The 25,376-nt window shown below is 35.9% G+C and overlaps 4 protein-coding genes across 5 annotated transcripts; 3 read left to right on the top strand and 1 right to left on the bottom strand.

Moving 5' to 3' along the window:
- Positions 1-843: 843 nt before the first annotated feature.
- On the top strand, positions 844-4,745 carry LOC111011185 (putative protein phosphatase 2C 60). Its single transcript, XM_022284858.2, has 5 exons — positions 844-1,175; positions 1,736-2,093; positions 2,603-2,970; positions 3,070-3,306; positions 4,038-4,745. The coding sequence occupies exons 2-5, from the start codon at positions 1,775-1,777 to the stop codon at positions 4,305-4,307; spliced, it is 1,194 nt and encodes a 397-aa protein (XP_022140550.1). The 5' UTR covers positions 844-1,175; positions 1,736-1,774; the 3' UTR covers positions 4,308-4,745.
- Positions 4,746-7,064: 2,319 nt separating this feature from the next.
- LOC111011119 (protein ALTERED PHOSPHATE STARVATION RESPONSE 1) lies at positions 7,065-11,481 on the top strand. The gene is made up of 4 exons (XM_088120625.1): positions 7,065-8,958; positions 9,241-9,464; positions 10,003-10,226; positions 10,321-11,481. The coding sequence occupies exons 1-4, from the start codon at positions 8,031-8,033 to the stop codon at positions 11,162-11,164; spliced, it is 2,220 nt and encodes a 739-aa protein (XP_087976751.1). The 5' UTR covers positions 7,065-8,030; the 3' UTR covers positions 11,165-11,481.
- On the bottom strand, positions 11,227-14,710 carry LOC111011120 (protein CHAPERONE-LIKE PROTEIN OF POR1, chloroplastic). Of its 2 annotated transcripts, XM_022284754.2 has the most exons (4): positions 14,300-14,710; positions 13,128-13,476; positions 12,483-12,604; positions 11,227-11,692 (listed from the first exon to the last, which is right to left on the bottom strand). In XM_022284754.2, exons 1-4 carry the CDS (start codon positions 14,639-14,641, stop codon positions 11,660-11,662), a joined length of 846 nt encoding a protein of 281 aa, XP_022140446.1. In that variant the 5' UTR covers positions 14,642-14,710; the 3' UTR covers positions 11,227-11,659. The 2 variants fall into 2 exon arrangements, with proteins under 2 accessions (XP_022140446.1, XP_022140445.1); XM_022284753.2 differs by lacking the exon at positions 11,227-11,692 and having other exon boundaries at positions 12,178-12,604; positions 14,300-14,706.
- Positions 14,711-15,754: 1,044 nt separating this feature from the next.
- On the top strand, positions 15,755-20,229 carry LOC111011285 (uncharacterized). The gene is made up of 13 exons (XM_022284990.2): positions 15,755-16,216; positions 16,475-16,602; positions 17,378-17,484; positions 17,708-17,776; positions 17,870-17,924; positions 18,345-18,392; positions 18,488-18,645; positions 18,740-18,978; positions 19,094-19,184; positions 19,277-19,405; positions 19,497-19,650; positions 19,753-19,847; positions 19,932-20,229. The coding sequence occupies exons 1-13, from the start codon at positions 16,128-16,130 to the stop codon at positions 20,112-20,114; spliced, it is 1,545 nt and encodes a 514-aa protein (XP_022140682.1). The 5' UTR covers positions 15,755-16,127; the 3' UTR covers positions 20,115-20,229.
- Positions 20,230-25,376: the final 5,147 nt, after the last annotated feature.

A 25,376-nucleotide genomic window follows, 5' to 3' on the forward strand; every position in this document is an offset into this window, starting at 1 on the left:
AGTGTTCGTTTTAGATATTGGTAAGGCTACAATCCTTTAACTTAACATCGACTAATGATTTCAACCCATATAATTCAATAGTTACGACACCCTCTAAAAGTTGATGATTCTAATATTCACTTGACAAATATAAATAAATACCAAAACAAATAAATTTTTTTAATAATATAAGAACTAAAATTGACAAATTAAAAGTACAAATACAAAAACATCTATTTTGTTAAAAAAGTATAGGACCATACTTGCAGATAAAAACCATGTCATTTCTTAAAAGTATAGGGACTAAAAAAATATAATAGACTAGCTTAAAACTTTTTAAACAATAAAAATTAAATTTGGAATAAACTAAAATATCATGAACTAAAATGCATATTTAGTAACGAGCTAATCACATCTAAATTTTTTTAGCTTTGAAATTAGGAAATAATATTTATTTGTTTTCTCAAAAAAAAAATCGAAGCTCTTGAGTCTCAACAGTTGATGATTTATTTTAACCTGACTATCATGAAATATTTGATAATTAAGTTAGAGAAATGTAAATCTTTTATTCTAAAATATTTGACAATTAAGCAAGAGAATGATAAAATAATAATAATAATAATAATGAGCTATTAATTTTTAAACTTTGGACTGATTTTTTGTGATGTGCTTCCACGTGTTAGTTTGATTTTGTTATACAGAGGCTGTGTAATAGGACGATTAGGTTATGATGGTGTATTATTAATTGGTTATTAAACTTTGATTTTGACTCTGTGTTTCTTTGTGCTTCTGTGTGTAGTATAGTGGCGTGGACCCCATTGCTGGACCTCTGCTTTGCTGGCTTCAAGCTCTCCATTGTTGCTCTTTTATGGGGCTTGTCTGCCTGTGAGTGAGAGAGAAAGTGAAAGAGAAAAGAGAAAAGAGGGGTTTCAGTTCAGTTCTCTATACCTTTCTTTTTCAGAGAACCCTTTTATTTCAGTCTCCCACTCTCTGTTCTTCAACAACAAATTCATCGTTTCCCATAATCCAGAGCACAAAAAGCAGCCAAACCCACTTCTGTTTCCTCGCCCTTTCGTCTAATTTTGATGGATCCACAGATCTAATGCCCTCAGACCCCACGATCTTCTTCCTTTTGCGAGATCCTCGTCTTCTTCCTCTGCTCATTCATGGGAGCTTCCACTGAGCTGATAACTTCTGTAAGCCCCCCTTTTCTTTTCTTTAATTTTCTTCCTCTGGGTCCCCTTTTGTTTTGTTTTTTATTTTTCCTTGTGGGTTTGCTGAATTTGCTGATGAGGATGTTGAATTATTCAAATTAACTCGTTTCCCCCTTGGAATCTGTGGTGGCCGAGAGGCCTTGTATTTCAATGTGAAGACGTAGACTTCTCTGGATGAATAAAAGGCTGACTAAGGAATCGTGGAAGAAAAAATCGCCTTTGACCTCTCACTTCTTCACCTCCCCCCCAATCTGACTTTTTCTACCGTTAGCGGCCATATTCAACATGAGTTTTGTGCTCAATAGGAAACAGAACCGGTTTCAGATTATCCCAATTGAAATTTACTGTAAACTCTGCCTTTTTTTTTTTTTTTTGTCATGCCTCTCTCGTTTTGATTGACAGAATCGATATTTATCTGTCTATGTTTGCGCTGTTCTTATTGGCTGTTTTTTAGCATATATAAGTTTGTGATTTTAAACAACGGCACAGCAGAAGAAATTGGGATTAGTGAGTCTAAAATTGCTTTTGTACCTTGTATTCAGATGTGGAGATTTTGGAGGGTTGTTTGGGTGGGATGAGGGATGTTCTCAGAGTTGATGAACTTTCTGAGATCTTGTTTTCGACCAAGGTCGAATCGACATGTGCACAAAGGTTCAGATGCTGGGGGTCGCCAGGATGGTCTGTTGTGGTACAAAGACAGTGGGCAGCACGCCAATGGTGAGTTTTCAATGGCGGTAGTTCAGGCTAACAATTTACTTGAGGATCAAAGCCAGATGGAGTCGGGCAATTTGAGCTTGCACGAGTCCGGCCCGTATGGTACCTTTGTTGGTGTATATGATGGGCATGGAGGGCCCGAGATGTCTCGCTATGTGAATGATCACCTTTTCCAGCATCTTAAAAGTAAGCCACTGAAACTTCTACGTTCTTAATTCTTATGTATGTTTTTTTGTTCAATAATTTATTTCCCATATGCTCAATTTCTCAACAAGTTGATGGGAGTTGGTTTGCAAGTGGATTGTGCTTCTAGAAAGGGATGAAAGATGGGATTCAGATTCAATACAGTTGCGTTTTAGTTTGAAAAAATGAAGAATACTATGCTCCTAGTGCTTTTACTTGTTTATAGTTTTCCATAAAGCATATTCCCATCTCATATAAATTGGATTAGTGAGTTGGGCTGGCTTAAATCAGGATTTATTTTTAGAGGGTAAAATTTGAATATTCCTTCCCTTCTCCACTTCTTCCATATCATATGGTTGGTCAATATTTTAAAAGCATGTAACACATAAGCTGAAATTTTGTCTAGTATCTATCTGGTTATTTCACAATTCAGGCTTGTGTATAATTGTCCATGAAATTTGGAAACTGCGGTATGCTCCAGAGTTCTCATGTTATGTTCCCTAAATTTCTAGGGTTTACTTCAGAGCAACAGTCCATGTCAGTGGATGTCATACGAAAGGCATTTCAAGCTACCGAAGAGGGGGTTATCGCTCAAGTTTCAAGAGAATGGTCAATGAGGCCACAAATCGCAGCTGTTGGATCTTGCTGCCTTGTTGGTGTAATTTGTGGTGGAACCCTTTACATTGCTAACGCAGGTGATTCCCGTGCTGTTTTAGGGAGAGTCGTAAAGGCGACAGGGGAAGTTTTATCCGTTCAGTTATCGACTGAGCACAATGCAGCTATAGAGTCTGTGAGGCAAGAGCTTCGTGCCCTGCATCCCGATGACTCTCATATTGTAGTTTTGAAGCATAATGTATGGCGTGTGAAGGGCCTTATACAGGTAAATAATTTAATGCATCAAAACAGATTATGCTCGCAGTTTGTCTTTCCATGTGGCCGAATTATGTTCTTCACCATGCAAACCAACTTTCTTTCTTAGGTTTCTCGATCTATTGGTGATGTCTATTTAAAGAAAGCTGAGTTCAACCGAGAGCCTCTTTATGCTAAGTTCCGCCTTCGTGAACCTATCAAAAAGCCCATACTGAGCGCGGAACCGTCTATTTCAGTGTTGCAATTGCAGCCACAGGATCAGTTCATTATATTTGCTTCAGATGGCCTCTGGGAACACCTTAGCAATCAGGAGGCTGTCGACATTGTCCAAAACCATCCGCGTAGTGTAAGACTTCTCTCCCAGCTTAAAATTAGCGAAGAGAACGCCATTTTTCTTGATTGATCTGCTAGTTTTATATTGCAAAGGAAAATGGACAAAAGTAACATGGTCACCTGACATATCCTACATTTTCTACACGCTGCATTATTCATGTTTTAGGTTACTAGTTTAGTTTTTCTTCCATATGAAAAATAGGTGGTTCCATTTCGCTAAAGGGAGGACTGTGTAAGAGGCAATGGCTGAAATATTTGGCCTTTCTTTGATCACAAATGGGCAAGTTTGCTTATACATGTATATGCCTGGTATAGTTTATAGCTATTTGTGGATCTTTCATGATTCATCCTCTTGGGGAAAGTCCATTTTTAACCCCCTCCCTCATGTTTAGGAAAATGTATCTTAGATCGATCCTCCTCATCTGCTCATAAACCGGGTTTTATATCCTACTGTTGAGTTGGATTGAAAAATAGAGTCAGTATGCTTTTTGTTGATTAAGAGCAATCCGAAATAGCTGCCATAGTTCTGTACTTCTTTGCTGGTTACATTTTGGTATTGGCTTATGATGCATGTATTTCATTCTTTTGAAAGTTTTGAAATGAATATCTTCTCAAATAAAAAAAAGTTCAATTGTCAAACTCATTTGAAAACACAAACCTAGTGTTGAAAAAGGAATTACCAAAAGGGAAGAAGAAGAAAAATGTAAAAGAAACTCAACTTCCATTTGAACAATCTCATTTCAGGGAAGTGCAAGGAGGCTGGTGAAAGCAGCACTGCAAGAGGCAGCCAAGAAGAGAGAAATGAGGTACTCCGATTTGAAGAAGATTGACCGCGGCGTAAGGCGACACTTCCACGATGACATCACAGTGGTTGTCGTGTTTCTCGACTCGAACCTTGTGAGCCGGGCTAGCTCTACAAAATGCACAAGCCTATCCGTGCGAGGGGGCGGAGTCAACTTGCCTCCAAACACACTGGCCCCTTGCACCACACCATCAGAGACTGGCATGGCCTGATTAGGCTATAATCATCTCATGTTTGTCTGTTGTAATGTTCTCATATGTGAATACCAGGTAGCAGCTTCCAACAGAGATAAAGTGGAGCCAGGCATCAATCCCTTTACTATACACTATAACTCTTAACTTAAAAAGAAAAAAGAAGGAAAAAAGAAAAGCTTCAGCTTTCTGTCCAAAACCAGAGCAACTGAAGTAGACAGCTTCAAGTTGTCTGTAACTGTAGCTAATTCCTTGGCATATTTCTTATCCTTCCAATGATTTTTTTCCCTCTTTCTTTTTACCCATTTTGCTCAGTGCTTAGCTCTTGTAAATTGTATGTATGACTATGGAAATTCAGTTTTGCTTGTTTTGATCTGTGTCAATTCATGCTAAACTGCCTAATCTGTCATTACATCTGCACTTGCCTATTTATGAAACCAATTGAATGATTGATTGTTATTTTATTTTCCCCCAATGTTCCTCCCCCTTCCTTCTAAAATTCCAAAACTTCAGAAAACATCTTCCTACGAGATATGTATCGACGAACGTACTCGTAGGTTGATGTGGGTCAAATGCGTCTTTTGAAGATATATATTTTCTACTTCTTTCTAAATATTTGTAGATAGAGGATGGAAGGGAAGGGATTGTTGTTCATTTGAAACTCCAAGAAAGAGGAGGGAAACTGAAATGAAGCATGGCATTGGAAGAGTGCAGATTTCATGAAAGAATCCAAATATAAAAGAAGGAATTGTTGTGTTTTGTGGGTGTGGAGAGAGAGAGAGAGAAAGGTGGAAGCTTTAATCTGAGTAGTGCAGAGTGTCAGTAAGGGCATAAACACAATAATCCAGACAGAAAATTTGATGGTCCCTATGTGTAAGAAAGAATACTGGTGTATGCTTGTCTTGTTTTAATTGTCATTTCTATTTCCAGTTCCACCCCCCACTGAATGGCACATTTCTCACTGCCCCTCAACTCTCTCTCTCTCTCTATGTTGGGTTGGTTGGATTTGTGTGTTCTTGGTTGTTCATTTTGGATTAGATGAGCATCAATCAGTGAACATGTGAGTGAATTGGTTGCGAGAGCATGAATACTTTTTTCATTCATTATATAACACCTCAGCAATGTATTGACATTAAAATAATAATGTGAATAAAGGGAATATGGTATTCTCACTCTTAATATGAGAATTTTTTCAATCACTTTGATAATAAGATTCCATTTCTCAATGACTTTATAAAAAAATTGAACAAGTGTAGTATTTTTTTAGTACAACAATTTGGAGAAATAGGAGATCGAACCTCCATCCTCGAGAGAAGGAAAACAAGTCAATTATCATTGAATTATGTTTATGTTGGCAAAAAATGTAGTATTTGGAACAAAGAACTAGAAATAGTAGTCTTATTTATATATCTAATAAATTTTTCTTAGATATTTCAAAATTTTTCTTTTTTACTTAATATTGTTTATAAATAGTAGGGGTATGAGAACTATAGAACGAGAGGAAAAAATGATTATAAACTTAGTCTATAAATTTTGATAGTTGTAGCATTGTTTAGTCTATAAGTTTTACAAAGTTTCATGCTCATCTTTAAAATTTCAATTTTGACCGTAATATTACCACGTTGATAACATCATTTCTTAAATATTGAAACAATATCGATTGAGCTAGCAAGTAATGATTTTGCATGATATAATACAAGAGAGTATGTTAGCAGTCAGCTCGATAAAATGAACTTTGGCTACACATAAAATTTGATGTAGTGGATAAGTATAATATGTTTTCAATTGAAATATTTTACTTGACTATTCTTATTTTTGTTTATTTTAACTTATTCATTTGTGTTACATATTGCAACATGATACCAAATCACCATCTAAACATGTCTAATAAAAGTGTTAACACACAGCCATGTTAATTTTTTAAAATTTGGAGTCCAAATAAATACAACCATCAAAGTTCACAACTAACCTTACGGTCAACCTTACGGTCAGTATTTTTCCAATAACATGGAAGGTATGTTATTGGAGTAGATAGGTACCCGCTCCAATAACATGGAATGTATGTTTCCACCATGCCCCGAGCTCTTCCCCGATTCAATTTTTTAAATAATAAATATATATTTTACTATTTTACTATTTTACTAATTATGAATAAAATATTACATGTTTTTTAAAAACTAATTATGTATACTAGTAAATAATATATATATTTTAAATATTTTTATTTTTAAAATTTAAATTAATTACTAAACCGATAATTTTTCTACGAATATCCTTAATTTGTCCCAAAACGATGAGCAACTTAGACCTTGATTCTCAAAATCATAAAAGGTGGTGGAGACAGAAACTAAAAAAATTTCACGATTACGAGATGAGGAAGACATCCCAACTCACATCCATACCATTTTCATCTCTACTTTACATGAATTTTGTTCTCTGTGGCATATCTGTCAAATTCTACAACTTTTTCAAAACATAAAATAAAATACTATTATCAAACATGATTGATTTTTTGTATTTTAAAAATAGAAAATAGTTATCAAACATTATTTTTATTTTCTAAAAGCATAAAACTAAAAATAGAAAAGAAAAAACAGAAAAAACTAATCTTATCAAACAGGATATTAGATAATTCATCCAACTTTTAAACCTAAAGGGGAAAAGAAGAAAAATAAAAAAGCAGAGCATTCTTCTCCAAGGAGACAGAGTAGTTGTCTCTAAGCCATAAAGACAGTGACAGTTGTGACTTTCTGGATTCTCCAAACCAAAACCCTAAGCTTATTATTCTGTAATGTAGTGTTTTTGTTGCCCAAAAAAAAAAAAAACACAATTATATTATATTATACAATTATACCCCTTTGTTGTTTATTTCAAGTTTCAACCTTCCAAACAACATTGCCACCAGACAACACAACAAATCTCTCTCTCTGTCTCTCTCCACTTTTTACCAAGTTTGACTCATCTTTTCAGAGAGAGAGAGCTGCAAACAGTTCCATTTCAACCCATTAATCAATGCTGAGATATTGTAAATAAAAGTAATGAAAATTGTAATATGTAAAAGAAGCAGTTCGAAAAGATTTAAAAACAAGTTCTGAACTTTTTCCTATTTCGAACTGTTTAACATTTACACGCCAACTAATGGAGTACAAAATTTTACTGAACAGTCTCCTCTCCTCTTTCTTTCTCGAGCCCCTACCTTCTTCCTCCCCTATGTTTTTTACTCTCTTTCTCTCTCTCTCTCCCTTTGCTCTGCATTTCTCTCTCTTTCAAACAAAAGGGTTTCTTTGCAATCTTTCTTGTGTCTAAAGAACTGCTAAAGCAGAGTTTTTCTTTCTTTTTTTTGGGCTGGAGAGGATACAGCGTCCTTCAACTTCAAGCACTTCCTTGAAACTCCTCTCTTTTTATCAGAAAGAAGTGTGCTAGAGCTAGCAATCACCAACCTTGTTGAAAAGGCACATTGTTTTTTAAGCAAACCCTCCATTTTACTTGCGAGAAGATGAAATGGGTCGGTCGGATTTTTCTCAAAAGGCTGCATTTTTACACTTTATTTTTCTGAACCCAAGTCCAAACAAACATCTCCCTCTTTTATCATCGAAACCCACCTTCTTTTTATCACTAAAGAATAACACAGCTCTGCACTCGGGTGGTTCTTTAGTGGAGGAGGGGTTGAAAAAATAAGCCATCTTTTTCATTTTCAGGCGTTTGTTTAAAAGGAAGGAGAAGCTTTGGCCAAGGAAAAGGAAAATGGGTTGTGTTGCCTCAAAGTTAGAGGAGGAAGAAGAAGTAGTCTCCATCTGTCGAGAAAGAAAGCGCCACCTAAAGTTAGCTGTAGAGAGAAGGTATGCTCTAGCAGAGGCACATTGTAAATACTGTCAAGCTTTATATGCTGTTTCAGCCGCCATTAAGCTCTTTGTGGCTCGCCATTCTTCTCCTTCCCCTTTCCTCATCACATTCCCTCCTCCATGTTCTCCCTCTCCTCCCCCTTCAGAAAAAGTGATAACCAATCCAATGTTTCTTCAGCAAACACCTTCTGACTCCACCCACCAAGCCATAGCCGCCTGCTCTTCTTGTGCTTCTTCTTCTTCAACCTCTGCAGAGTCCTCCACTGAAGAAAGAGAAGAAGAAGAAGAAGAAGAAGAAGAAGAACCAGCAGAGGAGGAGAGGATTGAACAGGTCCCTGCCTATTTCTACATGCAAATGCCACCCCCAATGCCATCCCCCCAGAGGGAGTTTGGATGGGATTTCTTCAATCCATTTGAGGCCATGAGGACGGATGTCATCGGCGGGTATCGCCAGAGCTCGGAGGACGATCTCAGGATGGTAAGGGAGGAAGAAGGGATCCCAGAGCTGGAAGAGGCAGAGGAAGACAGAAGAGAGCAAAACCAGAGAAAAGTAGTGGCTGTTGTAGAGGAAGAAGAGGATGTTGGTGCTCTTAAAGAGCAAAGGAATGGAGTTGAAATGGTTAAAGTTGTAGAGAGGGAGGAGGATGAGGGTCGGTTGAAGCAGAAAGGGCTAACTGTCATTGATACACCAGTGGAAGGAAGGGAACTTTTGGAAGCATTGCAGGATGTTGAGGATTATTTCATTAGGGCTTACGATTCAGGAATTGATGTTTCTAGAATGTTGGAGGCTAATAAAATTCAACTTCAGTCAGGTTTAGAAGAAATCAAAGGTGGGTCATTCATATATCTGTCTTTCATTGCATCACATGCATGCATGAGTTATAATTTCTTGCAAACTTATGAACATTCTTTTCTGAAACTTTATTTCCTTGTAGATTACAGAATTTGATTTTTGCATCAGATGCTGTGAATTGTCCAAACCTTATATGAAATGTTTATAAGATCTTTTGCTATGTGAAGTTTGGTTTCGAGGCTATGAGAAATGTAGTCCTATATTTGCAGTTGTAAATATAGGCATTCATGACTTGATATCAACCTCATTTTTACTGCAGAGAACTCGACTAAACTCATCCAAGCGATAACGTGGCACCGGTCTGCTTCGGCAAAACCTTCTTCATGTAAGAGTCTGGTAGCATCCAGTTCGAGAAGTTCTTCGTCATGGACAGAGTTTAAGAATGAGCTTTTTGATGATTACGGCGTTATGGACTCGGGAAGCCATTCATCGACTCTCGGACGATTATATGCTTGGGAGAAGAAACTCTTCGAAGAGGTTAAGGTGAAGTACGATCCTCAAGCTGTTTCTCTTCTGGTTTGATAGAGCTAGATTATCAAACATGTTATAGCAGAGGAAAATGAACCACAAATGAGCTTATTAGCTTGCCATGGCAATTTATTTAGGCAACCTTTTTTTAACTGTTTTGAGAACTTAGTTTTCCTTATCCTAAACCTTATTAGCTGTATTATGAGTTATTTACGTCGTCTCGAATGCTTTATTTACTCAATAAGGGATAACAGAGCTTGATTAGTTGTCCACGTGTCGGTTGCTGCAACTCGTTACACTCTTTAGAGTTGTAAACAGAATGAAGTTTTTATTTTCTTGACTAGCATGGCTGCGTCAGTGTAGATTTCTCCTCTGTTAGCATAGTAACCTTACTCTTGTGGATTTTAGAAGGGTCACCAAAAATTATTGCCCTGAAGATTCAGATTCGATGACCAAATTTTACACCATTTTGCATCTAGGATTTATTATCAAGTTTTCTGGCTTTTCCTAATATGCTGTTGGTTTTTGTTCTTATTCTTATTCTTATATTAAGGCTGGGGACAACATGCGCAAACTGTACGAGAAAAGATGTTCACGATTAAGAAACCAGGACGTTAGGGGGGACAATGGAGATACTACCGATAAAACCCGAGTTGCAGTAAAAGATTTATATGCCAGGATCTTGGTCGCCCTTCGGAGTGCTGAGTCGATTTCAAAGAGAATTGAGAAACTGAGAGATGATGAACTACAACCTCAAATTGTTGAGCTGTTAAAAGGGTAAAAATTGGAAGATGGCTGCATTTCTGATGTAAATAATGTTAGGTAATATTGTCAGTTTGTCACTTGTTTTTCTTGCCATATCGTTTTGCAGCTTAACAAGAACATGGAAAATCATGTTGGAAGTTCATGAAACCCAGAAAAAGATTATTCTTGAAGTGAAGACTTATTCTTGCCATTCCTATTTAAAGTTCTGTAACGAATCTCATCGCCTTGCAACACTTCAGCTGGGGGCCGAGCTTCAGAACTGGCGTGTGTGCTTTTCAAAATATGTTGCATCACAGAAGGCTTATGTTGAAGCTCTCCGTGGATGGCTAACCAAGTTTGTAGTGCCTGAGGTTGAGTTCTATTCTCGGGGTCGGATTTCGGGTGTGCCTTACGGGCTGCATGGACCTCCATTGCTTTCAATCTGCCATGATTGGTTATCTTCCATGGAAAAGCTACCGGATAAAACAGTATCCTTCGCATTGAAAAGCTTTGCAAAGGATATGAAGGCTCTATCAGACAAGCAGATGGAGGAGCAGCAGCAAAAAAGAAGAGTTGAGAGTCTGGCAAAGGAACTTGATCGAAGGATCCTGTCGTTCCAGAAAACAGAGAACAAATTCTTCGAGTTCAACTATACCGAGACGAAATCAGAGTTGGAAGTGGAAAACCAGAATGAGTACTTGACAGAAAAGAAAGACCAGTTGGACATGTTCAGAAAGAAGCTGGACTTGGAAAAGGAAAAACACCATAACTGCATACAACAAGCACAAAGGATTACACTAAATGGAATCCAAACAGGGTTTTCTGCAGTTTTTGAATCCTTATCAGAGTTTTCCAAGGCTTCCCAGAAAATGTACGACGACCTTGCAAACTACAGCGAGAACGCTGATAAATCTGGAAATGTGAACTATATTGAGGGCTCCCAAGTTGAAGAAAATGTTAGTAGCAGGTAATGGAAGATGAGACAGCTCTTTTTCTGGGGTTCTGTAAATTATATCTTGTCGAAGCAGCTCGCTGAGACATTGGTTTGTATTTTTATTCTAGCAATCTCATCCTAACAAATTGTTAAGATTTTTGTTACAGGCTTTTTTCATGCCCACAATTTTGTTGCAGACAAGGGCAATTTATTGCCTTTCTACATTATTGGCAAGAGACCCAAGAAATGTAGATATGGATTTTAAGTGGGCAATTATTGTAAGTAGCTTCAATGTACTTGAAAAACAAAGAAGCTTGGGACCTAAATTTAATGGTCGACAGCTCCATTTCAACCTTTTTAGCTTTCCACAAATCAACTGGCTCTCTCTCTCTCTGGGGAATTGCCAGAGAGCACATTCACAGCAGTGTATTGTCATTCAATCTGGTGCTGTTTGCTTGCAGTCCTGAAACTCGAGGCATCATCAATGGCAGTTGCAAAGCTTTGTCTTCATGTATGCGTTCTCAATCCATTATTATGGTGGGCACGTGAAATCAAAGCCTGAAAACTAGCAAAAAAACAAAGGATATTCACGTGTTTGGTCAGAGCTTGAAATTTCTTCTTTTTCTGCCTGCTTTACAAATATCTTTCATAATCATCCCCTCCCCTCTCCGTAATGCCCTGCAAGCTGAGAGAGCTGAAGGATCTCGAGAAGCCATTCCGCATTACAGAAAGAGCTGAAGGATCTCAAGATGCCATCGACCCATTGCCACCACTAACCCACACAAAGCCTTCGACTAAGAACTGCAGGAGGACATTTTGTGGGGGCGGGACCATTGGTAAACTTCGGAGAAAATGCAATAAGAAGACAGGGCTCTAAAACAATCCCAACATCCCAAGTGATTGAAATGGAAAGAACTTGAGGATGAAGCTGGAAGAACGAAATTTATGATCTTCTCTGATACTTCTTTTTCACTTTCCTGTTCTAAATCATCAAACTCCACGGGCATAGTAACGATGTAGTGAGCCAATAAAGTCTATATTTTGTGAATATAACCAAATGAAAAATTTACTAAGAAGAAATTGTGGCAAATGGACATGGGTGGATGAGACCATTTTGAACATTCGCATCCAGGATGAACATATGATGGTTATAATGTTCTTAACTATAAACACAAGTCCCATCAATCTAGTGAGCTTCTGAGCAACCAGAAGCATATTACCTTGGAGAACTAACATGTGATAGAGCAATTGAATAATTACAACTTTTACAATGAAGGGGCAATTAAAATATTCTATTAGCTCTATCTAAGGTATAAAGAGACCAAGAATTGGGAGAGAAGTACGAATTCACTTACTACAGTAGCAGGGGAATGTATACCAAGGAAAGGAACAATGTCAACCTGCAACCAACTCTCAACTGCAGACCCCACTACTGCACCAGCCACAAGGCCACCTATGGTTATCACCGTTGCCTTTCCTGCAATAAGAGAGGAAAATTGACTTCAACTATCATCTAAGAACAAGCACTTTATCAACTAGTGAAATTCTGATACTTGTCGTACAAAATTAAGCATGTTAGATTAGTTTTAAACCAAATATTAAAAACAAAAAACATTTTTTTTAATTATTATTGAATCATTATTAGCCGAGCCTTAGTATGAAACTTTCACACATCCAAGCAAAACTAGTTTGCTTGATTGTTCAGAAGGTCTACACTGATAATGATGACTCAACTTTCAAAATAGCTATAAACCTAAAAGATCCTCTCATCTTTCAAATTCTACTTAAAATGAATCAAGTTACATTCATTCCCCTTTTGATCCACAATTTTTGTTAGCAATAGCTAACTCCATAGCTAAGTAATATGGTTCTTCAGCCAATCTTTGGACTTTTCCAGAACATTAAACTTAACAAGAGCTTTGAATAATTCTCTAGTTCATGAGAACTCTTCCAATACTTATAAACACCATATTGTAAACCTTCTTCATTGAACTCCTTACCTAATTTTACGTTCTTTTTGGTCATGAAGTACAGGGAAGCTCCAAAGCTACCTGCCAAGATCAGTCCAGGAACATCAGCACCTGCATAAGGCAGTGAAGAAGGTGAAGAAGCTCCGTTTACATAAGTCAAGACTGCTAATGCCCCATATACACCAGCTTGTATGCCCAAGTCACGCGTAGATGGTGTTTCAATAGAAATAGGCATGTTCCTCAGCCATTGAGACTTTGAACCCATGCCAGGAGAGTTTATTGGTTTAACATCAGCATATCGAATGCGACTGTTCTCAACTTTCCCAGCTCGACGCCGAGTTAAGCTCTGCATAAGCAGTATGTCATATGCAGCTTCAATCTGAAACACATTTCGCATAGCAACAAGGAAAAGTTATGGGTTTCCTACCATATAGGCTATGGAGCCAAAATGCTTATAACAGCAAAATTTTTAACTTTAAACATGACTCATGGGATGGAATCAAGGAATCGCCCTTGGTAATTCTGTTATAAACCGTCCAATTAAAATATAAAACAGAAAACATGAAATCATTTGTTACAAAGCAATATGAAGAAAAACTCTTCCACATGTCAGAATATGTAAAATGGAGAAAGTAGGTAGATCACGCGAAGAAAGTTCTTTGACCGATTTATTACTGGTTAACAGAGTAAAAAGAATAACAACGGCAGTGTTGTTATTTTTACAAGCCATAATGATGGTCGTAACGATTATGAGCTTTGTTGTGACTGAAATAACGGTATATAATGGGATTATCCATACCATTAACTTCGGTAACTGGCATCCTTTTATAACAATTGATAGAACAAAAGCAAAAATCCCTGGCCATTGTAAACGATAACGGGAATATCCTAAAACGGAAAGAAACGGATGAGGATTTTTGCTTCCTCCTTCTGGAGGGTGGGCAAGAAAGTACAAATTGTTTCAAAATTTGCATGAAGTTCGTTTATAAGGAACTCAAGTTAAATTATATCTAAACTTTAAGAGAACTAAATATGCAGCATACTGGTACTAGCCACTAGGTTCCACTTATCGAAGCAAGAAAATATACTGATAATTTCAAAATTGAGTTACAAAACGACCAAATTGATATCAAACGCATAATAACAGATACTGAAAATTCCAAAATTAAGAAAGCCGGAACTCAAAGTACGATGAAAACCACCTGAGCAATCGCCTTGTCATCATTGCAAGTAGCGAGAGTGGAATTCTTGGCGCGGAGTATTTCATCGAAGGAGGCTCCTTCGGAGACTCCAAGAAGCTTAAGCGCGTTCTCAAGAGACATCTCAGACGGCGCCGAGTCGTCGGCGCGCGAGCTTGCTTGGACCGGCGGCAGCAGTGTTCTAGCAAATGCGCGGCGTGGAGGCGTGACACCGACACCGACGGCGCCGCCTCTCCGGGAAGCGGATTTTCCGGGATTGGTTGAGCCGGATCGTCGGACGGGCGGCCGGTAGAACAGTGAACCGGCGGAGAGGCGGTTGGGCCGGACGGAGAGGGTGGCTGCCATTGTCGTTGATTTTCTGCAGAAGCGTGAGGCTGGCCTTCGTTGATGCTGTAGCGTGCTTGCGAATTTAACCGCTGATACAAAGAAATGATTGAAATTTGAGAAATGTTATGGTAGGTCGTACGTAGATTAAGCTCTGGTGAGCTCTTTTTAAGCGTAAAAGGCTTCGGTTTGACGAGTAGAGTTTTTCTTTGACGGGGATGTTGGGAAATGGGAACGGACATATGGTGAATCAGACGTTAAGATTGACGTCCGTTTCCTAATCAATAAGTGATTTTAAATAATTTGAAATGATTTAACTAAATTTGTTATTTAGATATTGAAAAGTAAAAGAAAATAAAATATCAATTAATATTCTATTATTCTTAGTACAAACACATTGGGATACAGAAAACCTCATTTATAAAAAATATTAGAATATTAGATGTCTGATACGATTTAGTTAGTTTTTAAATAATTTGAAATGATTTAATTAAATTTTTTATTTAGATATTCACTGAAAAGTGAAAGAAAATAAAATATCAGGTGGAAACACATTGAGATATAGAAACCTCACTTTATGAAAAATATTAGATGTCAATTACGATTGAGTTAAGCTCATGTTAGTTGTTAATATAATTTTTTTCAATCTCAATTATTAAAATTCAAAATCCTTCGAGATTTTTATAACCAAACGTGTCATTAAGTTGACGTATGTACTAGTTATCACCTATTTTTTACAATTTTCAAATATAACACAAATTTTCATTTATATCAAAACTATACCAGACACTCGTATCAGTAGTATATCACATATATATATTAGTAGTTAGATATATTAGACATGTATACCATTTAGATAAAGTTGTCATTTTAAAATTGGACTTTTATTTTTTAAAAAAATATTAAATGTGATTGTAATTTTGTTAATCTACTCAATGCAACTGAAAAGAAAAACAAGAGTAAGTATATAAACTCATTCGAATTTATAGGGCTGTCTACCTATAATAAAATCACAATATTAAAATATATCTCATAAGTCCAGGTTGAAATCTCCACTGACACGTGTTTTTTAACTAAAAAAAAACCAGTGTGTAAGTTCAACTACAAAATTAATCTAAAAATTTGATGCGAGAATTTGTCACACACTCTCAACTGGAGTATAGGGTGAACTTTAGAATTATTAATTCATAATGTTATAATATCTTCTCCTCTCCCTTCCATTCGGATACTGTTGCTTGTTGCGATATGTCGAGCCGGTAGCCATAGCCAATCGCAAGATATTTTTTCCCCTCGGGGAAAGAGAACTTGTGGAGTTCCAAGCCTGAGAAATCGGTCTATAAGAGCGCTGGAAGTAACTGCAGGAGTTGGAAATGCGAAGTCGATAGCACGAAGACGAGCGTGATTGGGTCTAATTTTGGAGTGGGAGTCGTCCCCTGTAAACCCTACTTCTCGAACAGATTCCGAACTGGGGTTTACAGCAGAGCTTATTCTAAACACCTCTGCGCCAATGGAGGAGACAATCGGAAGAAGAAAAAAGTCGTCGTCGTCGGCTCCGGCTGGGCTGGCCTCGCCGCTGCTCATCACCTCTGCAACCAGGTTCTCTGTTAAATTACCCTTATTATATGAAGAACAGTTGCAAATAAACGAAAGGAAAAGGATTAGAAAGAAGAACACGGTTAATATGGAAAAGAAAAACAAAACAAAACAAGTTAACTGGTAAAATTGATTATTATGATTTGGTCTTCAGTTACCATTAAGATTACAATGACTTTATTGTGACATGTTAACTTCCAATGCTCTCTCTCTTGTGGTGCAACTGTTATGATACTCTGTTTTATCTTTATGGGGATGCAGCCGAGTGGTGAATAAGATAATTTCGCCAAAATTGAAGTGTTCTGTGGAGTTTCTGTTTCAGGGATTTGATATCACCGTTCTTGAACCCAGCAATGATTTTGGTGGTTCTGATAATGTTGGAATTCGTGGTAATGACCAGAAGTGTTCGTTTAGAGCACGTGTTCTGTAACATTCTCGTTTTTTAACTCTATTTTACCAGGAAAAAAAAAACCTAACAAGCACAAGTTCGATTTCCGAACTTCTATTCTACAATGTTTCTAATAAGCTCCTAAACTTTTAAAATTGTGTCCGACCCATCTTTTAACTTAAAAAGGTTTCTAATAGATTCCTAAGCTCATAATTGATAGTCATCTCGTCTTTTATTTTCTATTTTTAAAAATTATACCTGATTTCTCACAATTTCTTTGGCATACTTTTGAAACAAAGTTCAATCTTTGGCCAAATTTCAAAAACAAAAATAAGTTTTTAAATTTTATTTTTTTTAGTTTTCAAAGTTTAGCTTAAATTTTGACAACTTTTTTAAACGGTAAGTAAGAAACGTTAAGTGTTTCTAGGCTTAATTTTTTTAGAACATAAAACTAAAAACAAAATAATATCAAACTGGACCTAAAATTTCAATTTTACATCTAATAGGTCTTTTTGTAATTTATGTCAATTTAACATTTATTATTTAAGAGTGATGTGGTGAGCTGATTCAAAGGAGGTTCAAATGTTTGGTTGCATAAGAATTAACCATAGGACTTACGAGGTACAAAATTAAAAATTTAGGAGCCTATTAGAATTTATTTTTAAGTATAGGAACTAAATGAATATAATCGTCATAATTTAGATATTAATTAAAAAAAGTATAAAGACTAAATAGACACAGCCTTTTTAGACTAAATAGATATCATTTTGTTCTAGGTTACTGGCGTCCCTATCAGAATATATTTAGCCTTGTTGATGAGCTTGGTATCACTCCTTTCACAAAGTGGACAGCACCTGCTCATTATTCAGTTGATGGATTGGAGGTAGGTAATAACTTTTCAATCATTATTGCTTAAATACTCATACTCTTTGGTTAATTAGACTAATTTCCAATAATCCCAAGTTACATCTTAGTTCATGTACATCCATTTGTTCATTGATCTTATAAAATTGTTTAATCTTCTGAATTATGTAAATCCCATCTTGTTAGTTATAAGTTTTGTTGCTTCTTAATTGTGTTGTGAAGGCAAGGCAGTTCTTGTGTAGGTAAAATTTCCAATATTCCAAGATCTGCCTCAACTGCCAACTCCTCTCGGAGCCTTATTCTATACAGGAGTATGGATCGCTTCACATTTTCACCAACCTCATAATCGACTGTTAAGTTTAAATGGCCTGATGAAAAGTCGAATTTCGGTCATTTGATCACAGTTCCTCTGGCTCCCATTATTGGATCGGTTAACATCACTTCCTTTGATGGCTGCAGGTACCATTTCTTTATGATCTTTTGCTATAGATATCTATATTCCCCAATGTAACGAAAATCTGACATTAAAAATGAAATTTAGGCTACCCTGCTTTCTCCAACAAGTACATGATACCTTAGTGTTTTTACCAAAATCTAGTTCCTAGTACGCTCTTTTGTCTTGTCCGAAAAAATAAACATAATGTTGGATTTTCTCTAATGCAATAACTTGAGCATTGATCTAATTCATGATAATTTCACATGTTATAATTTCCAAATGCGTGCTAAGTGCAACACACTAGCATCTGATGCATCCCTTCTTCCATTTGACCATCCTATAACTGTTTGGAGGTTAACTAAAAAATATATTCTCACAAGCAATTTCAATTTGGGCACTTTCATGTTTTTCCCAAATGTGAAGTTCTCTGAGTTTTGTTTCAGTTATTGACTTTGATAATACGGATATGGCATGGAGGAAATATGATTCAAGTAAGATCTTTGTCACCTGAGTATACTCTTGGTATTGGACTTCTTCTGTAAAGGTGAACGTCAGTGTCTTATCAGTAGCTGTTTCTGATTGATAGTTACCGCCCGGGAGCTATTCAGTCGGTTCGGTTGTTCGGGAAAACTCTATAGCAGCATACTCAATCCTTTGCTTCAAGTGGGACTGTTCGCTCCAGCCGAGCAATGCAGCGCTGCAGCAACCTTGGGAATTTTATACTACACTATCCTTACTCACCAGGTTTGGAGATCCAAATCCTTTTAACAACATCCCTGCTTCTTCCTTTGCTAATTATGTCAATCTTTTTGTTATCTAATCTTGAAAATGCATACAGAAAGATTTCAATGTAGTCTGGTGTCGTGGAACCATTAAAGAAAAGATTTTCCAGCCATGGATGGACTCTTTGGAGAGCAAAGGCTGTAAATTTGTTAGGGGTAGCAAAATCACAGATGTAATTGTTGACGATGATACAAATTGTCTCTCGAAAGTTCTTTGTGGCAATGAAAGATACCAGGCTGATGCAGTTGTATTTGCCATTGGAATTTCTGAACTCCAAGAGGTCGTTCGTAATACGTATGGTTCTCTCTCTTCCGAATTTTTTTATAACTTGCATATTTTGCTGCTGTTTCCTGCTTCTGTTTTGTATATATAACTGTGCTGGTTTCTCCTGGTCCTTTGTTCTGTTTAGTGCAGCATTATACAAAAAGGAGGAGTTCATCAAGGTTTTGAACTTGAGGAGTGTTGATGTGCTCACTGTGAAGCTTTGGTTTGATAGAAAAGTAAGTAGAATGACGAGAACCAATTTCAAGTATCGTTGCACTCGTCTGATGGATTTCATATGATGGAGCTCTTTAACTGCAAATTTAAACAGGTTAACTTTCCAACTGCAATTAATTCTTGCTCGGCTTTGGATAGTTCTTTCGGGTGGAGTTTCTTCGACTTAAACACAATTCAAGATGAACACAAAGACGAAACAGTTACAGTCTTTCAAGCTGACTTTGTGAGTATAACATCATCCTCTCCAACTAGTCGATAAAATTAATATTTTTTTGCAACGTAAAACATTTGCAGTCATCTTTTTTCATAAGCAGTATCATGCCAACGAGCTATTACCACTGAACGACGAAGTTATAGTCGAAAAGGTCAAATCCTACCTCTCGACGTGCTTCAAGGACGTCGAGAACGCGGTCGTGGTGAAGAAGGAAATCAGAAAGTTTCCAGGATCCTTAACTCACTTCTCACCTGGTATCTAAGATCAGAACTCCCCACATTTACTTTGTCCACAGCTGAATACCAAGTCCTCATCAAATCTTTTGTTTCATCTGTGGCTGTCTGATTCTCCTAAAGGTTCATACAAACACATGATGCGCGGTTTTACATCGTTCCCGAACGTGTTCATGGCTGGAGACTGGATCGTAAACCGTCACGGTTCGTGGTCGCAGGTTCGGATACGATTTTCTTTGGCTGATTTGTAGTGATGAACATTGTGTTTGTGGTTTGTATGGAATGAGTTACTGTTTGGGCAGGAGAAATCGTATGTGAGTGGGGTTGAAGCAGCCAATAGAGTGGTGGATTTTCTTGAAGAAGGAAGCTTTGCGAAGATTTTACCAGTAGAGGAAGATGAGCCTCATGTGGAGGCTCTTCGTGGTCTCAACAGAAGGATCGATGAGTTCGGATCCCAACTTCCATTGTATGGTTTCTTCCTCTAATGAACTAATGGATGAACGTTGTTGTTTATCCTGCAATAGTTTTGTAAATGTTTGGAATAATTACGAAAACGGAAAATTTGATGATGTAATTATAATAAAATAATGTTTAGATACTTGTCGTAGGCTGAAATCGTCTCCCTGCTACTAAAAAATTTGATAGTTGAGAGAGGCCAAATTCATGAAATAAGAGAGAGAATTAAAATCTTTTATTTTAGACATCTAAAATACTAGTTATTGTAATAATTCCTAACTATTATGGACCAATGATTTTTTAAAATTACCATTGTGATACATTTAAAATTAATTCTTAATTTCACAAACATAATCAATAAGTGATTTTGATAATGATAAAAGTGTTATTTGATTATACCAAAATTACTCTTAAATGCATTGTCTGATGATGTAAATTTTTTTCTCAGAAAAAAAAAACTAATGAATAGAGGGCATTTATTATTATTTAAATTCGAGTTCATAAAATTAAAACTTGCCAAGCATTTTTCTCAAAAAAAAAAATAATAATAAAAATAAAAATGGAAAATAAAAAATAAAATAACTCACTCCGACGAGTCCGACCTGCGACGTAATGGATAAATCGACCGAACCCCCCGCCGCCGCCGTTGGCTTCAACTTTACAGATGTAGAATTCCTTGCTGTGATCTTTTCCGTTCGTTCGATGCGCTAGGCGCCTCTTGTTTGCGTTCCCAGAGATTCATCCCGTTCTATGCTCGTTCGCACCGAAATTCCAATCTCAAGAGACTCTGATTTGCAATCGTCTAGGGAATCAGAAAAGAAGAGTGATTGCTTCACTTCTTTGGTCACTTATTATATCTTTGTCACTGAGAAAAATTTTAGATCTACACCATGACTATAGCAACTAGTAATCGCATTTTTAACCTAAGGAAGATTGTTCGCTGCTAGAATATGGGGTTCGAGGAAGGTGAGTAGTTCCAGAACTTCAATAGCATTTGATATTGAAAGTCTATGGCTATGGAGGGAGGGATTTGGGAATTGTACCCTGATAACAGACATAATCATTCTACGGGATTCACGGAGTTCGAACATCACAAATCATACAGCGGGCTTCTGTTGGTTTCTGGCCTTGTAAAAGGAGAGGGATCCAGGATCACAAAATTCAGTTCGAAGATTAGGTAATGTTTATGAACTGAGAAAATTTAGTTTCATTAGAAAGTTATTTTCAAGCTGATATGATAGGCCCTTGTATATGCAACTTTCTACGTAGTCCTGCAAGTGTCTACAGTTATTTGAGGCATTCTTATGGACTTCCAGTGCCGTATGTACGTGTGTCACCAAACACTTTTTTCCTTTCAGTACTGAGAAGGCATCTTGAACCCCTTTTTCAATATTATAAACCATTTTATAATACAATCGAGTTGATCTGTTGCTTTTTGTTGCAGATGAAAAACTTTTCATGTTTTACTTCCTAACATTACTTCTGTCGTTTCTGTATCTGTCTGCTGGCTTGTTTTCACTGATGAAAATCAGGCTGTGGAGAAGCAAAATATTGAGTTATTTCTCACTAATCAACACCACTACTTAGTATAGTTGATTTTGAAACCAGATATTGCAAGGTTGATATGATTGAAATACCCGTTTGGATCTCATAAAGTTGTTCTGCTGAAGATTTGGTGCTTATGAGATTTTTTCCATTAGACCAAAGCTGACTAACATGATTTGTGCTGAAACACCAATCCGTGTGGGCCTAATGCTTTACTTACCACCACTATTTTGTAATAAAATAGGCTCCACATCTATTGTGTTTTTAACTTTCGTTTCCCTTAATTTTTCTTTTTTTCATCACTATCATTTGCTTAAATTCTTATGTGCTTTAATTTTATATCTGTTGGAAATCATAATCATCTGGGATGGTGCATTAGCAATCCTGACTCCTGGGTGCTCTACTTGCTCCCTCTTAATCATTGACCTTATCCCATATTCATTTTTTGATTCCCATATTTCCAGGTGTTCTGTCTTCATCTCTAAAATTGGCATAAGAATTTTTGGATTTCTGTTGGAGCATGTTAAAATAAAAAAATTTGAAAGTATATTTATTGAATTGGAAACATCACATCACTTATTACGTTTCAATAAAGTGTGTCTCTACAGGGAAAAGGGTAAGAGGAAAGGAAAGCAATCTGCTGGTAATTACACTTTGAAGTTCAGACCTCTGAAGCAGCCCCTCTCTCACATTTAATCGTACACCTATTGAAAGGAAAAAAGAAAAGGGGAAAGAAAAAAGGTACAGATTTACAGTCTCCTATTCCTACTTGCATCACATCAACATATTACTGCCTTGTGTTTTCTTTCCCTCTCCTCCTTATCCTCTCTCTCTCTCTCTCTCTCCACCTCCTTGGATTTTCTCTTACAGGAATGATAAATGAAGCCTTTTCAAGCTGCAGGTCACTCCCCTCCCAACCCAACTAACAGTCATCATGCAACTCCCAACCTTCTACAGCTTCAATGGCAGCTTTTGCAAAGGAAAACAAGTGAAAAGTTAAGGCTCTGTTTGGCAGTCCCACCTATTTGTCTAAAACAAGCTGTGCCTGTGCCACCCTCTATGGATGCTTGGTTGTTACTCACTAACCCACCGAAAGAAGGGTGAATCAATGTAGATTCTGTTGTACGGCCGGCGACAGTCCAGAGGTAAGTATTATGAACAAAGTCTTGTTTTCTTTCATACTTTCACCGACTGCTTGAGGGCCAAACCCATTTTTAGAGGTGGGGGTGTCTCTGTTTCTTTGGTTGCTTGTTTTAGTGGAAATGATTTTGCAAAAGTTTTTGTGGCTTTTACAATACTTAGTCCTTGTTTAATCAAACTCTAAAAAGGAAATCTTGTACTTTATGTCAATCATTCCTTCTAAATCTAATCAAAAGCCCCTTTTACTTTCCACTTTTTCCTAGCTTAAGAAACTAATGTAATGCAATATTAGTAGATAAGAGCATTTGGTTGGTGAGTTTAAGAAACTAAATAGAAGTCCGTTTGGTTAACATTATCTTTTATATATATATTTTTTGTTTGAAAAAACTAATATTATGTAAGCTTAGCAGATGTTGTCACGCTGCATTCTGTTCTTTTTTTTTTTTTTTTAAAATTAATGATAGGTTTTAATTTTAATTTAAAGACAGGTATAGGAATTGGTTGGATATAAATATCAATGTAGGAAGGTTAGAAATGTGATTGCCAAGTTGAGCATTGTTAAACTAGTTTTGATATATTAATATTTAAATCTCAAATCGCTAAACTTTTAAGATCGTTCCATTTTGGTCGCTAAAATTTCAAAATGTCCATTTTTGTATAAATTTAGGTTTGTTATTCCAATCTCTAAATTTTCGTAAGTAGCTATTTTAGTCTTTGAAATTTTAAAGGTAATCATTTAGGTCATTGAACGTTCATAATGTCTATTTTTTGTCTCAATATATTTAGAATATTCATATACTAAAATGGAATAAAGCTAAAAGTTGACCGACTAAAATATGATAAAAGAATATGATTTAAACTTATTTATAGATTTGTGGGTTAGAATTCTGAGCTTTTGTTTGAGTTATAATATTTGAAAAAGTAATAAAAATATGTGATTTTATTGAATAATGTTGTACATGGAATTCAAAGGAGAGTTCCCAATAATAGCCATCTACAATAATGATCATCACACGGACATTACAGGATTGACTTATATAGTGCCATTATGATATGAAAAATAATATGACATATACCATTTTTTTGTTTTTGTTTTTTAGTTTTTAATAAAATTGTTAAAGTGGAAAGAGAGCCATAGATAATTCTTCTTTTAGGCCAATGGGATTTTTCTGGTTGTATCATTTGATCAAATGTTGTCAAGCTGACATTTTTATCACTAATATATGTTATGTATTTGATATTGATATAAATAGTGAATTGACATTTTTACAGTATAGTAAAAAAAAATTGACAAAGATAATACTAAATATTACTAATATAGAGTATAGACATATATTAATAATTTTTAACTTATTTGAAAAATAGTGGAATGTTCGTTATAAACTTTTATTTTTTATAATTTTTTTTAGAAATATCACATTTTATCATGTTTCTACTACCATTTCATATAATTAAGATCTCTACATTTCTATGAACATTAATCTTTAAAATTTTGGAGAGATTTGATAGATTGTATGGATTGTTTAGAATTTGATTTAAATATAATGTTGTCTTTTAGAATACAAATACTTTAAAAATATGTTTCTATAATTGTTTTTTAAAAGGTTTTTTTTTCTTCCTAATACGTTTTTACAGATGACATGATTTTCGCGAATAAAAAAAAAAGTTCAGTTATTCTTTTCGAAAGTATGATTTGTCATGGTAATTCTAATGTGCACAGTGACATTATTTTTATAAATCATCCAATTACAATTTCCCAATCTAAATTTATGGGCAGATTTAAAAATAAAAGCATAAAATTGTTTTCAATTCATTTTACCAAACGGGTTCTTTATTTATGATTTATGTTATTTAAATCAACTGTGATCTATTAAAATTACAATCGAGATCATGAAAACATCTTATTTTTCTACATATTTTACTTTATTTTTTCTTTTTGTACTCGTGCATATTTCTTTTCTAGAGAATGTAAGGCACATATATTTAAACTTCCCATCTTAAGAGACGCATAAGATGTTATTTACGGTCAGTTATGCTTATGTTGGCGATACAACTTGTACACATGTCAATTGACATGTGGAACTTGTATATGAGGGGTGATAAAATGTAGTATGTTGATTGAAACTTAAATCAACAATATATGAAATATTACCGTGTAAGAAAACTGTTGGGTTGTTATTCCTTTCATGGTTATAATCTCTTTTAGTTAAGTACACTTCCCTCGATGATATGAAAAATTCCTTTTCAACACGAGAAACATCACTTTCAAGCACACTCACATCTAGAAAATGAATTGAGAAATTATTGTAAATTAAATAAAAAATGAATCATGACATAGACATTATCAGAGCGTTTGAGACTTAACTTCAACCAAGGGATATACAGAGGAGGAGCGGTAAATTGTGGAGATTATATTTGGGTTGAGTGAGAGGGTGTTGGGCATATGACTTAACCTAATTAAACATGTTAATTATCATACATAGACTTACTTAAATTTGCCTAAAAATTAGGTATCTAATGTATTACTAAAAAAAGAAAAATACACTCAATAATGATGCTGAGACTGAGAGTTAATTATCACCCATAGACTTGCTTGAATTTGTCTA

The sequence above is a fragment of the Momordica charantia genome, assembly GCF_013281855.1.
Source record: "Momordica charantia cultivar OHB3-1 chromosome 2 unlocalized genomic scaffold, Mcharantia_2.0 BLBB01000002.1, whole genome shotgun sequence".
Classification (NCBI taxonomy): Eukaryota; Viridiplantae; Streptophyta; class Magnoliopsida; order Cucurbitales; family Cucurbitaceae; genus Momordica; species Momordica charantia.